General features: G+C 53.1%; 6 protein-coding genes across 6 annotated transcripts; 2 read left to right on the top strand and 4 right to left on the bottom strand.

The window, feature by feature from the left end:
* Positions 1-272: 272 nt before the first annotated feature.
* Positions 273-4,447, top strand: AB675_5672 (DNA ligase 4; the record flags this gene model as incomplete). The annotated part of the gene is made up of 2 exons (XM_018145904.1): positions 273-3,518; positions 3,698-4,447. 2 exons carry the CDS (start codon positions 273-275, stop codon positions 4,445-4,447), a joined length of 3,996 nt encoding a protein of 1,331 aa, XP_018001763.1.
* A 1,153-nt stretch (positions 4,448-5,600) lies between these two features.
* AB675_5671 (putative peptidase) lies at positions 5,601-7,312 on the bottom strand (the record flags this gene model as incomplete). Its single annotated transcript, XM_018145903.1, has 2 exons — positions 5,601-6,386; positions 6,500-7,312. 2 exons carry the CDS (start codon positions 7,310-7,312, stop codon positions 5,601-5,603), a joined length of 1,599 nt encoding a protein of 532 aa, XP_018002087.1.
* A 1,835-nt stretch (positions 7,313-9,147) lies between these two features.
* Positions 9,148-11,028, bottom strand: AB675_5670 (uncharacterized protein; the record flags this gene model as incomplete). The annotated part of the gene is made up of 2 exons (XM_018145902.1): positions 9,148-9,681; positions 10,417-11,028. The coding sequence occupies 2 exons, from the start codon at positions 11,026-11,028 to the stop codon at positions 9,148-9,150; spliced, it is 1,146 nt and encodes a 381-aa protein (XP_018001925.1).
* Positions 11,029-11,656: 628 nt separating this feature from the next.
* Positions 11,657-12,295, bottom strand: AB675_5669 (2',3'-cyclic-nucleotide 3'-phosphodiesterase; the record flags this gene model as incomplete). The annotated part of the gene is made up of 1 exon (XM_018145900.1): positions 11,657-12,295. The coding sequence occupies one exon, from the start codon at positions 12,293-12,295 to the stop codon at positions 11,657-11,659; it is 639 nt and encodes a 212-aa protein (XP_018001832.1).
* Positions 12,296-13,341: 1,046 nt separating this feature from the next.
* Positions 13,342-13,755, top strand: AB675_5668 (uncharacterized protein; the record flags this gene model as incomplete). The annotated part of the gene is made up of 1 exon (XM_018145899.1): positions 13,342-13,755. One exon carries the CDS (start codon positions 13,342-13,344, stop codon positions 13,753-13,755), a length of 414 nt encoding a protein of 137 aa, XP_018002001.1.
* A 264-nt stretch (positions 13,756-14,019) lies between these two features.
* Positions 14,020-15,046, bottom strand: AB675_5667 (putative fructose-bisphosphate aldolase; the record flags this gene model as incomplete). Its single annotated transcript, XM_018145898.1, has 3 exons — positions 14,020-14,172; positions 14,227-14,642; positions 14,743-15,046. The coding sequence occupies 3 exons, from the start codon at positions 15,044-15,046 to the stop codon at positions 14,020-14,022; spliced, it is 873 nt and encodes a 290-aa protein (XP_018002003.1).
* Between the last annotated feature and the right edge of the window lie 696 nt (positions 15,047-15,742).

The raw sequence follows: 15,742 nt of genomic DNA, 5'->3' as shown, positions 1-15,742 counted from the left end.
CGCGTCTTTACTGATTGGCGCGCTCAGCAAGAACTGGAACAAGTCTTGCTTTGCCCTTTGTTCGATTACTGCTTCACTGTGGCGTTTTGAATGTAGTCACTTGATCGTTGGCCGGGACATATATATGATCTATTCTCACTACCCAGCCCCCCGCACAACATGTCAACCACCGACAGATCAGTGGCCCTTTCTTTGTGCTTCGATCAGTCCAGCGCACCACTTGATGAGCGCCGTGACCTGGAGCACGCGATGACACGCTGGGTCGATGCATCATGACCATAAACTTCCGCGATCTTGCAGCACTTTTACAGGAGCTCGAGGACATCAAAGACCCGCGAGCCACAGCGGCCAGCAGCGCCAAGCCCGCGCGTGGCATCATCGAAGAATGGTTTGCTCAACACGAGAGCGACATCCTACGTCATGGCGAGTCAGCAGTCGCTCTCCTATCGAGCCTGCTGCCCGAAAGACTACCTCATCGAGTCTACGATCTCCGCGAGAACAGACTCGCCAAGATCTTTGGCCGGGCGCTTGGCCTTGGCGGCCATCGTATGAGACGTCTAACAGATTGGCAGACCCAGGTTGGCCCTGGCATGGACTTCGCTCAGCATGTCGAGTCCATCATGGCGGAAGCCGAGGCTTCTTCGAACAAGACATTCACCCTGGACGAAGTAGACGCCGCCCTGGTACAGGTTGCCGCCAACTCGAAGTATGCTGGTCCAAAGATGAAGCTAAGGAGGGACGTTGTCGCTCAGCCCCATGAGCTACTTGGCCCAATCATCACTTCTCTGCGCAGCCATGAGGCGAAGTGGCTCATCAGGCTAATCCTGAAAGATCTCCGCACCGTCCAGATGCCCGAGACGGCCGTACTGGCCCAAGTTCACTTCCTGCTGCCCGATATGCTAGCTGCGCAAAATGATCTGGAGGCTGCGGTAGAAATGCTTGCACACGAAGGCTTCCGAGGCTTTCCATCGCGGCCAGATATCACCAAGATCAGAACCCTCCGATCTGTGGCCGCGACAAGATTCAAGCCCCAGGCGGGCGTCATGCTGACTCGGCAACCCTACGACAAGGCTCGGAGCGTAAAGCACTGTGTCAATATGACCAACAAACAGTGCATGAGCGTCGAACGGAAGTATGATGGCGAATATTGCCAGATTCACATCACACGTGAGTCGAGCCAGGACCGGATCCAGATCTTTTCGAAGAGTGGAAAGGATTCGACACTGGACAGAGAAGCGCTGCATCCTGCAATCAGGAAAGCATTGCGCTTTGACTCGGCGCAGTGCAGGATCCGCCACAGGTGTATACTCGAAGGCGAGCTGCTGATCTGGAACAGTAGTAAGAAAGCCTTTGAACCGTTCCACAAGATCAGGCGCTATGTCAAGCATGGTGGCAAGTTCCTTGGGGCCGAGAAGGATAGCCCACGAAAAGCTGACGAGGCCGTTATGATCGTATTCTACGATATTCTTCTGCTTGACAATCAAGTCCTTGCGACCAAACCTCACGAGAAGCGACGCAGCTGCCTCAAAGATGTTGTCGCACGGATCCCAGGAGTGAGCGAAATCTGCTGGAGAGAGCTGGTCGATTTTGGGAAGACCAGACAGGCAGTCCTGAAGTTGCAAAATCTCTTCGCGCGATCGATTCAGTGCGGCTGGGAAGGATTTGTGCTCAAGAGGAGCGATGATCCCTACTATAATTGGACCAAGCCCCCGAGGGGCATCAAGCTGAAACGCGACTATCTGCAGCAACTGGGCGACTCTGCCGATCTGTGCATAATCGGGGCCAGGACAGACAGTCGGGTAGCAGCTTCGGAGGGTTGGAACGTGTTTTATATCGCCTGCTTGGAGGACAAAGACGCCGTCGAGCGATTTGGCGACAAGCCTTCTTTCCGAATTATTGACACGGTGTCCGCTGGCTCCCATTGCATCCCGCCGACTGAGCTCGAAGACCTCAAGCGCATCGGTCGACTTCGTCAGGAGGGCCACGACACGCACACGGCGTACCAAATGCAGGACATGACCGCCTCTGCCCCACCTACAGTCATCTTCAAGCCGGCATTTGTGGTCGAATGTCTCGGCTCTGGCTATGACCGCAACAGTGGCTGCAACTTCTGGACATTGAGATTCCCTCGAATCACTAAGGTCCACTATGATCGTGCGGTAACCGAGACCATCAGCTTTGCGGACCTCCAGGAAGCTGCTAAAAAGCCTCTGCAAGAAGACGTGGATGATACGGCTTACCAAGACATCATCAAAAAGCTTGTAGCAGCTGATGGCAAGGTTCCAGCAGGGCAAACAGGTAGCACACAGAGCACGTCCCCGGCAAAGACACCTCGAAGCATAGCTACAGCAAGTATCTCGCCACTAGAAAGGCGGAAGCTCAAGATGCCGCCACCTCTTATTAGGGTTGATACTGCCGAGCTTAATGCCGTGGAAAGGAGGTCGAGAAATGCGGCCAGCCAAACCACAGAGTCGACGCTGACGCCATCAACCATAGGCTCAAACCGCGTTGCAATACGCTCGGCGTCTTTGCCTGCTGCCAGCTCTCGTCGCCAACAGGCATTACATGAGTCTGCAGAGATCGTCCCGCCACCTTCGCCCACTCCGGTGGCTACCGCAGCTCAGCGCAAGCGTAAGGCGGCGGAGGAGCTTTGCGGGCCACATCAGCCAAAGGCAGCCAAGCTGCCTTACTCACTCATTCATGACACGCCTCGACCGCGCGTAGAGGTCGACCTCACACAGCCAAGTCCATCATCTGAGGTGACAGCGGCGGTACAAGCAGTTCTATCAGACCCAGCAGCGCGAGGGACAGCATCTGTAGCACGTCGGCGAACAACTCGCAGACCCAGGGGTTTGACCAAAACGCCGCCCTGGTGTGCCGAAGAGCAGTGTCAAGGCTCTCGTATCCTGGCAGAGCTACCAAGGAGAAGCCCCAGTCAAAGGATGCCTGCCATTCAGTCAGTCGAGGTTGAAGGCGACCAGCATGAGGGCAAAACAAAAAGGAAAAGCGTGACGGAGTCGATCCAAGAGCACCCAAAAGAAGCAGATCCTGACACTGTCGAAGATTGGGCGGCTTCCTTGCTTACGCCACCGCCCACCGAGGAGGCCGCCCTGCAGAAACGTGCCGCTGATGCACTTCCAGCGAGTAGCAGGGCGGCCATATTGCTCTCACGCACACTCAAGCTGCCGTATGGTGATCCCATTGCTGCTAATACAGTCTCTCGGCGCTTTGATCGTCGCCTGGCGGCCTCTGGGCTGCCCTTTGCTTATGAAAAGGACGCGTTCTTGCGTTCCAGGTTGTTGAACGGCACAGATTCCGATACTTGTGTCATTGTGGACTCCTCATGTCACAAAGACGTCGCAGAGGAGATTTGGGAGTTGGGTATGGCTGCTGTGAAGCTGCTAGAGGAGGATGCCGGGAGGAGAGGTCAGATGAGGATTAAGGTGTACGATTGGCGCGTTCTGGCTGCTTTGGAGGCCTCCTCGTGCCTGAAAGCGCATTTCATATGTCAAATCGAGGTCAGCAGGGGTACGAGGAGGCCTTCCGCTCAGGTAACATGGCGCTAGCTTCTGCAAACTTTCCGCTTTAAGTGATGAACGGTTGCTACGGGGCTTTCTCCTCTGGCGCCAAGATTTCGAAACGATTTCGACAGCAACCACAAACTCGCGACTGCGACGCGATTTTTCTGACACTTCAGCGCACTCCTGAACCAGATTTTGAGCCAGAACACTGCGCCAAAATGTCGGACCAAGAGAACGAGAGCAGCGACGACGAACTAGAAATCATAACAGAAGAAGATCCCGCTCCCGCCTCCGCCTCCGCTCCGCCTGCGCCACCACCACAGAATCCTCCTGCAGCGCCCTCCCAACCAACTTCTGCTGCCATGACCGCCGCCAACAACGATGCCGCCGCGCAGAACCGCAACAAAGCGCAACAGAAGGAAATCGAGACGCTAAAGGGACCAGGCAAAATGAAAGGGCAATTCACGATGCAATTTGCAGCTGGAGAGCGTTGGGAAGGGCTTCGGCCCTATTTCAACGTCGAAATCGAGAGAGCCGCGAACGATTGTGCGACTCTGCCCAAGCTGTTTCTGTTTCTGGAGGCCGCTAGCAAAAACAAATACCAAGAATGTATCGCGCCGCACAGTTTTGGGCGTGATAGCCACCTATTTACGTGCACCAAGATACAGCTGCGGTGTCTCGACGAGCTCAGCACCTTCCTCGACGCGCCAGACGAGAAGCAGTACATGGAATGGCTGCTTTCTGAGACCATGAAGGGCTCCCGAGACTTTTTCGCGCGTGTGGACGTCAATATCACGCAGAAGTGGGAGGTGATGGAGAAGTGGAAGGAGCAGGGGTTGTGGGTGCGCTCGTTGGCCTGTGTGCGATGGTTCGGCCTGAACGGCGTTGAGGAGGGCTCCGACGACGTTCATATGTGTGGCTTTTAGGATGACAGACAACTCTTTCACTGCTCTATTACAGTTCGTTTGTGCCTTCAGACTATGTTCGATGATCATCGACCCAAAGCTTGCTTGAGAAATCACTCGACTCTTGCCCCAACGATGACATGAGCCTCCGCTACTGCTGACACGAGCTTCGTGAACGACCACGGGTGGAATCACATATATGCAGCGCCCATTTGTCTCACTTGCTCGACTCAGAACCGATACACTTTTCGTCGCCACAGCCAGCGGTACAGGGACCTGCCGATCTGCGATGCGCGGGAATCAGTGAAGTGTAAAGACCAGGCACACAGGCGCCTAGTAATATTGGTCTAGACAAATCCGCATGCCCAGCCAGCGCAAAAAAAATCTCAAAAACAAATGGTGCAAGGGCGAGAACTTCCGGGCCGGGAGCTACCCGGTTACCGGAACACCTGCGGGATGTATAAGGTAGAAGAAAGCAGCCAGTACAGGCCGGGCGCTACCCGGCAACAGTATTCAGCTACCGCAGCCATCTCACTTGGCCACTCGAGACGTCGGAAGGGAATGTGTATAGAAAACGCGCCAAGACAGAGCTTGCTTATGTGTACCTCAGAAACTCGAAAGTTGTGTCGACATACCAACGCATTTGGGGTCAATATTTGATGCAGAAATATATAAAGTACTGGAATCAAGTGATGTCTGTCGTTGCTGGGTGACTTGAAGTTGGAAAGTGCCAAGGCCCGGGGGCGCCAGCCTTGCCTCTGTTTGCGGGTCAAGATGATTTTCAGCCCGGCAAAGGCTTCTCTATACTTGCTGCGATTGATACAATGCCTCGTCATTACTGCTTCTGTATGCATCGCTTTGCGAGTACGCATATGACATAGCTGATGATGAGTTGGAACGAGGTATACTGCGTAGGGCAGACTAGGCAACCGATCCACGCATTGCCTAATTGGGCAGAAACGAGGCAACCCACACCTCCACTTGCAACTATGGTATGGCTACTTTCTGTAAGCTTGACCTTGCGATGCATGAAAGGACTGTCAAGGCAACTACCGCTGAGGAGGTGTATAGGCCTTCCTTGAAGGACATTTGTCGCTGGTGCGACTCCATACATGAACATTACGACCTACTCGAGGCAATCCCGCGGCAATGTGGCCAGTGGTATGATCCATGCTCAAGGATCCCACAAACTTCTTGCCCCCCGGCCGCTCAAGCAGACGACCTCGCCATTCTTTTCGCGTGTAACAGCAAACACGTCTTCGGTCCTGACACCGAACTGCCTTGGCAGATAGATGCCCGGCTCACTGGTGAAAGTCATGTTCTCTCGTAACAACGTCTTCGTGTTACCGCTATGCAGGTACGGACTCTCGTGCGCCTTGATCCCAATGCCGTGTCCGACTCGGTGCGTGAACCTTGACGCCCAGTTCTGTCCTGCGGGCGAGAGCCTAGTTATGGTAGCACGGGCTGCAAGATCCACGTTTGCGGCCACCTGGCCAGGACGAAAGTGAGCCACGGATGCCGTCTGAGCTGCAAGGACAGTCGAAAAGACGCGTTGCTTCAACGATAGGTCTGCGGAAAGCTCTTCGAGTGTATTTGGCGGCTCGCCGATAATGAAGCTTCGAGTGATGTCAGACGAGTAGCCAAAGTAGTGGGCGCCGACGTCGATCAGTACCACTGTAGTAGGTGTCAGCGCCAGGGCTCCCGTTGCTTTTCCACCGTGCGGTAGCGCAGCGTTCGAGTCAAAGAGAACAAGATTGAAGAAAAGTGAGAAGCCCGGAATGCTGAGGAGGGCGTTGTTGAGTATGCTTATCACGTCTTTCTCAAGTAGGCCTGCTCTCAGACAGGGTCGCATGGCACGGATGGCTTCAACTGTGCCAGTGTTGACAGCGCGGAGGATCGACATCTCAGATGAGGTCTTCTGTTGCCTAATTGCCTCAATGTCTGGCGTGAGACCGATGGTCTGACGTTTCTATTGTTAGCAGGAATGTTGTGCGAGCTACGTACGAGGCGGCCGCTTGAGCTGAGGGCGAGGCAAGAGACCGCTTATGGTATCCTCGCCCGTTCAAGACATACCTTGAATCCCGCAGAACTCAGTCCTCGCACGAGAAAGTCGCGCATCTCTTCATCGACCACGACTGACTGTCCTTTAGCATTGCCGAATGCTTTTGAAAGCAGTTCGCTATAAGGATTGGAGCTTTCTTCCCATGTGATGATATCTAACGCTGATCTTGACGGAATGCCGAGTTGACGAACCCGGTCCTCCTCGAAATGCGCTGCAAGATATGTCGTCTTCGCAGTCACTGTGTCATCGTCATGGATGGAAGGCTGCATGACCATGAGAAAAGGGCGTTCCTCCGGCTCCCATGGTTCCCAATCTTGTTGTGAGACATTGCTGTAGTACTGAAAGGTGTAGCCCGGCTCAACAATGAAAGCATCGATACCAGTTTGATACAATACAGCCGCCAGGCGATCCTGACGCTGAATGAACTCGCTTACCGTAATCGGCTGTGCGCCCTTGAGAAAGGACAAGTCTCTTTGCAAGTTCTCGATCGTGCATTGCTGGACTGCGGCCAGGTTGACTCCCGCCGACGGCGAACTTGCAGTGCAGAAGCGATAGGCCGTGTTCCATGCGAGGTGGAGGAGGGCTCGGAGGCCGATGATCGTTCCAAACAGCACGCAGAATCTCAGCCCTTGAAGGAAAGTGGTTCGGGACACTTGTCCGGAGTCCGGTCTGCCCAAGAAATGGGAACTGTTGCTTTTCCGTCTGCCAAGGTGGAAAGAGACAGAGTCGCTACTTACAGGAGTGTTGCTCGGTTGTCCTTGGTGTCGCCAACGGTCCAGGTCTATTTCCCGCAAAAGGAACGCCATCTCTTCATCGCGGGGCATCGTTATTGCTGGCACATCTACCCGGACTCAGCGCATTGGCTATTGTGACTGCATTTATAGCCTCTCAATCAAAATTGGCCATTGAAAAAAGGTACACGTGTGGTGTAGCACAATCGTAAAGGGATGCACGTACGACGTATGTCCCGAAGATTAAGATCATTGCGGTTATTCATCGGCAATTGGCGCCAAGGACTAGGGAGCCTACCGTCGTTGTCACAAGCAATATTCTTCCTGGTGACTTTGCAACCGCTCTCACAATAATTTGGTCGCCGAGATTCGCGGGAAAAGCTGCAGCAGACTGAGCTGCGTAGCTAAGGTATGTTGAGCTGAGGATTAGGCCCTTCCATGCGCTTTGTGGCGTGCGAATCCTTGAAGCACAAGGGACAATCTCAAAGTTCATACGGGCTATTCTGCGAGGACAAAGGTCGTGGTACGCTGGTAATGCGCTACTGTACACTTTCAATGTGTCTACTTCACGTTGCGACAGGTCATGAATCAACCTTGTCATTGCACGCATCGCGCTTGCCGTATCTGATAGCCAATGTCTCCGACCCACGTTCCCTGGCTAAATCGGAGCCTTTAGGTCGAAGGAATCCAGCGTCCACCTTCCTAGTCTAGATACTGTCGATCGCGCCGGTTATTATGAGCGGACCGAGTCCTTCGACCCGAAAAATTTCAGCTCTATAGATCTCATTCCTGGCGGAGTGTCGTTCGAGCTGCTCATGAGACACTCCACTACTGTCGTAGTCATATGGCTTGTCTCCGACATGATGATTGCTGTCTCTACAGCTAGCCTGGCTGTCTGCTTCATTGAACCCAGGTCGGTCAAGGGAGGGGAGGAAGCAACTTACGGAAAGCTGGTGTTTAGCGCTACAGGTTCGCCAAATTATTCTGAGATCCCCAAGGTGCATGCAGACTCCGCCGACGAGATCTTCTATGTCGGATGTATTCTTGAGGTGTCCACCAATCGTGGAAGTGGTGTGGTCAACAAGAGAGACTTTGAGGTTCGGCACAAGATTCAGCTCCTGTCGAAGGCCACTAACATCCATGACCTCCAGGAGATTGCTGCGTATGAAGTCTTTCGGACATACTGTCGCAGGCAGAGGCACTGACGAGGATGCGATAGCATGAATTGAAAGAGAAAGACAAATTCGGATGCGTTACTGAATAGTGTTGCGCGCGCCCTGGCATTGATTTGCTTGCTGATGGTAAGGCAGTTAACGGCAATATTTGGACGCACAGCCTTGATGGTGGCTTTCGGAAGGTCAATTGGGTTCTTCTGGACGAAGCCGAGATTTCCGTAGATCTTGCACCGCAGCTCGGTAGGCAAGTCCCATGAAAGTGCGATCGCATTTTTGGTATGTCATCTCGGAAAGCATGGAAGAGACAGACATGATTGGAGAGGAAGTTGAACAGAAGGAGATGAAATGAAGTTGTCCTTGAGTGCACGATCAGTGACATAACCATGTTGAATGATTGAGCTACTAAGTAGTCCTAATGTGGAAGCCCGGTTCGTCTTGGCGAGCACTTATGAGGCCGGGTCGAATGCACCAACTGTGAACCGCCCGAATGCATAGCATATGTTATAACGCTTACAATTACTCCATACTACATCCACGTATGTTCCTTCTCTGCTCCATCACCTCTCTCTCGTTTCGATTTCCGCTTCCTCAACCATGCTCGCGAAATATATGTTCCTATATCCTACCCACGTTGGATGTGTAAGTAGGTACTCCATGCAAAACCCACGTTTGCTCCTTCTCCAGTATCTGCCACACTCGTACGTTACCGTTGTCGCTTTCACCTATAGCTCACCGGGTACACATTGGTGTCCTTCAGTCGTAGCCGCCACTCGCCTTGTCAGCGGACTTGACGCATTTCTGAAGCTTCCATTGAGTGATGCGTTTTCTGTACATGTCCGTTGTCGCATGAAAGTTGTGCTGAGACACCAGAGTGTCCTGCACATCCTGCAGGCGCATCCCCTGGTCGACGTAGAGTTCTGCGAGTATTGGCCGTATCCTGGCCCAGTCTTCGTGCGAGGGAGATCCCCGTTGTGGCTTATACGGCTGACGCGGCTTATGCGGTCGACGCGGCTTGAGCGGCAGCGTATCTGACATGACGATATCGAGATCATTATCACTAGACGTGCCAGGCGTAGATGCAGTGCCCGAGGTGGTGGTACCAGTCGTGGATGCGGTCGTAGCCTTGCTGTTCTTAAACACGGTGCCCGAGGTGGTGGTACCAGTCGTGGATGCGGTCGTAGCCTTGCTGGTCTTAGACGCGGTGCCCGAGGTGGTGGTACCAGTCGTGGATGCGGTCGCGGCCTTCGCAGCCTTGCTCATCGAAGTCGCCGGACGCGTGATCTTTATCTGCGGCGATGTGTATAGCAGGCATTGCATTCACCTTTCGTAAATCCCTTGCGGCCATCAGTCTGTGGCTCAGTGCCGCAGTTCGCACATCGCTCAGGTTGCTTGGCGGTACTCTTTTGCTCAGGAATTGCTGGATCAGGACGTGCATGTCGCCCTCGGTTGTTCAACTCCGCTGGACGTGCATACCCTTTCCGGCCGCGCCAGCTCCAGCAGCTGGGCATTCACCCTTTACGATTAGTTCCAGAGTCTCAATGCCACAAGTTGTACACTGCTCATGTTGCTCCTGGTGTAGGACTTTGTTGTAGACATTATCTGGACGCGCACGACCCGTCTCATTGCGATACTCGTAGCAGGTCATGCATTCCCCTTTGACCATAGTGCCTGTTGTCGGGACACCACAGTTCTCACAGTCTCTGGGCTCGACATTGGCCTCATGGGGTCGGCGACATCGCTTGCACTCCCCAAGATAGAAGACCCCAGCCCCAGGAGTGCCACGAGCAACCCCGCAAGTCTTGCAGTCCTTTCTGTACAGGTCCTCTGGCCTTGCTTTGCCATTATCTCGCTGATAGCCATAGCAAGCGTTACATAATCCCATGACGAAACGTCCGTCCGACGAGTCATCAGTACCGCAATTCTCGCAGTTCTTGATGCCAACCCTGAGCGGGCGTCGATCAAGAATTGAGGTCCCTCAATTCCATACACGCGTTGCCATCTATGGCAGTTCTTGCAACTGACCTCACTTCCAGGAAGACCAGGATCAACGTTGCGGTATTTGATACCGTCGTTTTCCCACTTGCAATGGTCACAGAATCTCTTGACAACGCGGCTGCCGAGACACTGTAATAGCTGTGCGGCACGGTTGAGGCCAACCCAAGGCACATCTGGCAAGCTTTCATGGCGAGCTTCGAGAAGCATCTCGTGATATGACTGGCTGAGGTAGCGCCCAAGGGGAAGATCGATGGCCTTGGTAAGGATCGAGCAGAGCTGTTCCATGAGTAGAACATATGGGCGAGGGACCACTTTGCCATTCCGATAGCCAGCAATCAATTGGGGTCGGCTCCGGATTCCTGGTTTTGCAAGGAGCTGCTCATGTTTACCACTTTCAGGTGTTGTTTGACCCTCAGAGATCCGTACATAGTTTTGTGTTCGTGTCTTAACACCGCGAATGCCGATTCCTGAACCAACATACACTTCCAAGGCCGGGTCGTCCACAGTTGAGTCATCGTTGCCAATGTCGGCATACGCCCCCCAGAGGGTTTGCTCATGATCCGGTGAGAGTAGTAGTAGTTCGTCCTTAGTCATCGGCCCTCCGAGAACTACCTGCGATCGAAGCGGTGTGGCAGGCATGATGCTGGTATTGAGAATCTTCTTGGTTAGTCGGTGAAGGAACAGGAGCTGGAAGTACTCACATTGTCTGAATCGGCATTTCGGAGGAACAAGCATCACCCAGGTTGTGACTGGACGAACTGGGCATTGCTCCTACAGCGCCCTCCCTGGCCAGAAAGCCGAAGAGATGATAGCCTTTCGGACTGAAGCTCGAGTGAGGCTTATCTCAATCCTAACGACTCGATTAGCGTGATAGTCCCAGGGCCTCAGCGGCCTCCCTGGCCGAGTAATGCATGATAAGCAGTATTTGTGGCCCGAGGATAGAATCTGCCAAGAAAACGCCCAGTTTTTAAAGTCACAGCTCGCCATCCTCGACCCACCGGCACCTGGGAACGATTCTGCCAAAAGCTGTTTGCGGTCTGAAGTATTCCAGATCATCATTATCTGTTGGACGAAGTAAAGCCAGATGGCTGAACGGCATTGAGTCCGACAAAGCTCTGGGTAGAGATGGTTTGAACCATGGAATTGGCCTCGCAAATCAGCCGATACACAAGACTAATTCAACAGAGTGAGCTGCAAAACGTCTCCAGAAAATGGGCAGCTGATGTGCTTTCCACTCAACGGGATCCCGGCTACGCTCCTCAAGCCTTCAGATCATGTTTCTGGTCATTTTCCACATGGCCCACGGAGTTTCTCGCTTCGCGATGGTCTTCCACTCATCCACAGGCTTCGAAGTATCGACCAGTACCAGATAGCCACCCATACACAACGTCCCGCCACAGCACGCAAAGAGATCTCCTATTGCGTACGCGATCTGCATCTCGATAAGCGGAACCTTCTTCTTGACTTCGGCACGCGGTATATCGGCATACATGAGACTCAGGTGCGGGCTGTACTCGGTCTCGGCCCATTTCTGTGCGGACTCGCTGTCCACTGCGTCTGCCCTGCATTGAGCGGCGAGTTTGATCAAGTTGTCGTTCTTGAGCAATTTGATCGTGAGTTTCCGGAAATACGGATCGTCGGCTTCGACCTCATCCATCTCGAGGACCAGGTCGTTGACTTCCTTCTTGAATTCGGGGAGGCTCAGGCTGTCCAGCCATTCTTGTGGTTTGTCTCCATATTTTGAGGCATCTATGTCGGACGTTACTGTGACGTGGGGCTCAAAGTTGACCTTCTTGCCCTCCAGTAGTGAGACGAAGTTCGAGGGTACCGTCTCGGTGATCAGCTCTATTGTGGTCTTGGTGAACGGGTTGTTCTCGCGCGGGACAAGCCACAATGATGCCGTCATAATTGCGACCTCTCTTAGATATATACTTGTGTATCACGTCAGCAGCGACAAAACGAACCTGGAGCTCAGTCGAATCTATATCTCCTGATGAGCCTCAATTAGCTTCCGGACGACCGCGTGACGTAGGCGATGGGTTGTGTCCAGACTCCAGATTCACCGGATCCCCGCTCAACCTCCTAGATCTGTGGTTGCCAACGAAGCACTGTGACAGCAGTACGGCGGTCTATAAAGGCAGGCTCGTGCGGGGTTCAAAAACTTCTTCTGGTTATCTGCTCTTTCCATAATTGCGGCCTGAAGTAGACATCAGCGACGAGCACGTTACGAGCAGTGACCAAAGTGCCTCAGCATATTCCGCCGTGCTGTTCTACTGTTCCTATACGAATCTAATCTTGAGCTCGCGACATAGCAGCACACCGACGAGGCGCCCGGGTTACTCTGTTGGGTCGATCTAAGGCATCGCATGCTTCAGCTCTCGCCCTTGTCGATTCTGAACGTTAGACCATTGCCAATATCAACAGTCGTATGAATCTCGCAGTTCAAGCGTTGCAAAAGCTGCGCTCGGCATCTGTGCTAATGGCTTGCGCTGATTCCATATCATTTGCACTAGGCTGGCCTTGGCGACATTAACCGTGGCTGTGTAGCGAACAGTGCTACCAGCAAATTCAGACGCACCTTCGAGGCGCTCTGACAAATGGTGTACCAGCTATGATGCAGAGAGATGGAATCGCGGGCAGAACTTCGCATTTCCCACGTGCTCAGAGCCAGATGCTGTCAAGATAAGCTCATTACTCATGTCAAATTGTGTGCATACACTGCCCAGTGATGCCATCGTGTTCGCTTGCACCGCTTGCCAACTGCAATCGCTGACCTCAAGAATATATAGAAGGCTCATCTCTTGCACTGAGTGATACAGCCAGCAATATACAGCAACACAGATTAAACAGCCATCACTACTCAGCCCACACACACACATCATCGACTGCTTCAGTTCCAACCCCAACACCAGCACGAGCACTACCCAACAAACAAACTAATACACTCACATCATGGTCGTCGCTATCGTCGTTGTCGGCGGTCTCGCCATTGCACACAAAGTCCAGCAGAAGCGAACCGCAAAGAAAGAGGCTCGCAAAGCCGCCATCGAGCAGCAGGGCCATGCAATGGCAGCCGAGCTGCCAACTTCCATGAGCCAGGTCGATCTCAGCACACCGAGGCGGCCATCGATTGAGCGTACGAATGCTACGAGAGGCTTGCCAGCATACGAGACGCTATACGCTGGCACGAAGCCTGTCATGGTTGATTTCCGAATTCGCCGCTTTGGAAGTATGTTTAGAGGATCGTGCCGTTCCACTTTGTTGCAAGGAGTCCTTTGGGTAGAGGAACTATCGATTTCGGTGGTCGGTTCTGATAAGCTGGACTGGGCCACAGTCCCTGCCCGTTGGCCTATCCGTATCAGCTAATAGCGAATCAAATTCCATTCACGGCACATGCTCTTTCAACACGGTCCTCTCCAATGTGATCAGCTCCAAACGATTCAACCTTCAATGCTCCCATCACTGCTTTGGAAGTTCAATGCCAATCTGAAGAAAGCTCGAAGTGTGCATCAGCACAGGCGTTTACCATTTATATACGCAGAATTCCGTGAGTCGCTATACCTGTACATCAATGAGCACGCCAACATGTGTCGACACCTTCCTTGGACGACACTCAAAGTGGCTCCAGGATCACCACGCTTTGCCGCTCGAGCCCAACCAGTCCATATGCTGCTCAACATCTTTCTGCATCGCATCCGTCACCTCTTGAAGCAACTGTGTCAATGGAGTATTCCCAGCCTTCTCCTTCATTACGCGGATATAGCTGTCGTTGACTGCGTCGTTCTAGGCGCCGGTGCATCAGCACTTGCGCGATTAGCTGGGGAGGAAGCGGCTTACCAAATTGATTTTGCATAGACCAGCTTTCACAGCCTGGCCGAGCAGATCTCCCTTGAAATACTCCGTGCCGGCCCCATGTAGTACAAACCTAACTCGATCGCCGACCGCATCCACCAAGCCCTTCAGTCTGTCCCATTCCAACTGAGGTCCTTTAGGTCCGTACTTCCCATGCACGTTTCCGAATGCTGGTGCTAACCATTGAATGCCCGTTGCCACGAATTCTTCCGCTTGCTCAGGTGTAGTAAGGATGCCTTCAAGGTCCAAAGTGTCCGAGACGCCGTCTTCACCGCCGTTGATACGCCCAGGTTCAGCTTCCGAGATGATGCCCCGCTCGGCAAGATATGTAACGAGTTCTTTCGTTAGGGCCAGATTTTCTGCACGCTCGTGATGAGACATGTCCACCATTATGCCGTCGACTATATCGTATGATCAGTGATGTTTCCAGCACAAGCCATCTACCGTTGCATTCATTACAGAAGCAGCTGGCGAGGACATAGCACACGGGTTAGAACTTACAACCACCCAACTCTGCCGCCCGCTTAATGATCTCTGGACTCTGTGCATGGTCCATGTGCACCGCAACAGGCACACTCGCGTTCTTGGCTGCCTCCGCCGCTGCGTGGATGAGCAAGCCATCCGCATACTCGATCGCCCAAGGGAACAGCTGAATTAGAACCGGTGACTTCTTGGCTTCCGCTGCTCGTACTGTTGCTAGGATGCCCTCGACATTGTACAAGCACATTGCTGGGACAGCATAGCCATTGGCATATGCGTGCTCTACTATGCGGTAGGCCTTGTTCTGCTTGAGGTCGGGCGCCATGTTTGCTTACTGGTGCTGTAGGCCTTCGTGAATGCAGATGCTCACTATCGAACTGGCTTCAGGTTACTCTGAGTTTGTGATTATATCAGGATGTCAAACAGCGAATGCTACGCGACTGGCTAGGCAAAGAAGCTGATAATCAGATGCTGATGTCGAGCGAAGTCGTGATGCACCAGAGTCAGGAAATGTTCAAACCTCGTTACCTTTTCGAATTCGGTGTTCTCAGGTCTGGTGTACAGTACACCTTGATCCCCATGGCGGTCATTCTTCCACCGGCTAATTAAGCCTTCTAGGCGGAGGACGTCAGAGATGCATTCATTTGTGAACGGCGTTGAGACCGATTGGAGAAGAGACAGTTCAGCAAAGTCGGTGCATGAAGAGAGCTTGGCAAGAGCGCTCGGCGAAAATGCCGAGCTAAGCCGCCTGAATTGCCGACGGGCAGGCGCGGCGATCCTGCATACAAAACTTCCACCGCTCTCCCCGGTGCTCCAGTGACTGCCCCAAGTTTCTCCCTGTCAAAAGCCGGGGAGTAGTGCAACTGTTTGATCACATCTGCTTTTATGTATCGCGGAGACAAAAGCGCACTCTTGATTTCGACTTGAGCTCAGGAGGCGCCAGGATGAACCGATAGAAGCTGTTTTAGGAAAGTGAAATTTCCTGATCGGGAATGCCTATTACAGCATCAAAGCGGTCTAA

This window comes from Cyphellophora attinorum (genome assembly GCF_001299255.1).
Source record: "Cyphellophora attinorum strain CBS 131958 chromosome Unknown Contig8, whole genome shotgun sequence".
Lineage (NCBI taxonomy): Eukaryota > Fungi > Ascomycota > Eurotiomycetes > Chaetothyriales > Cyphellophoraceae > Cyphellophora > Cyphellophora attinorum.
The sequence above is the reverse complement of the archived record's forward strand: the minus strand, read 5'-3'. Positions and strand labels throughout refer to the sequence as shown.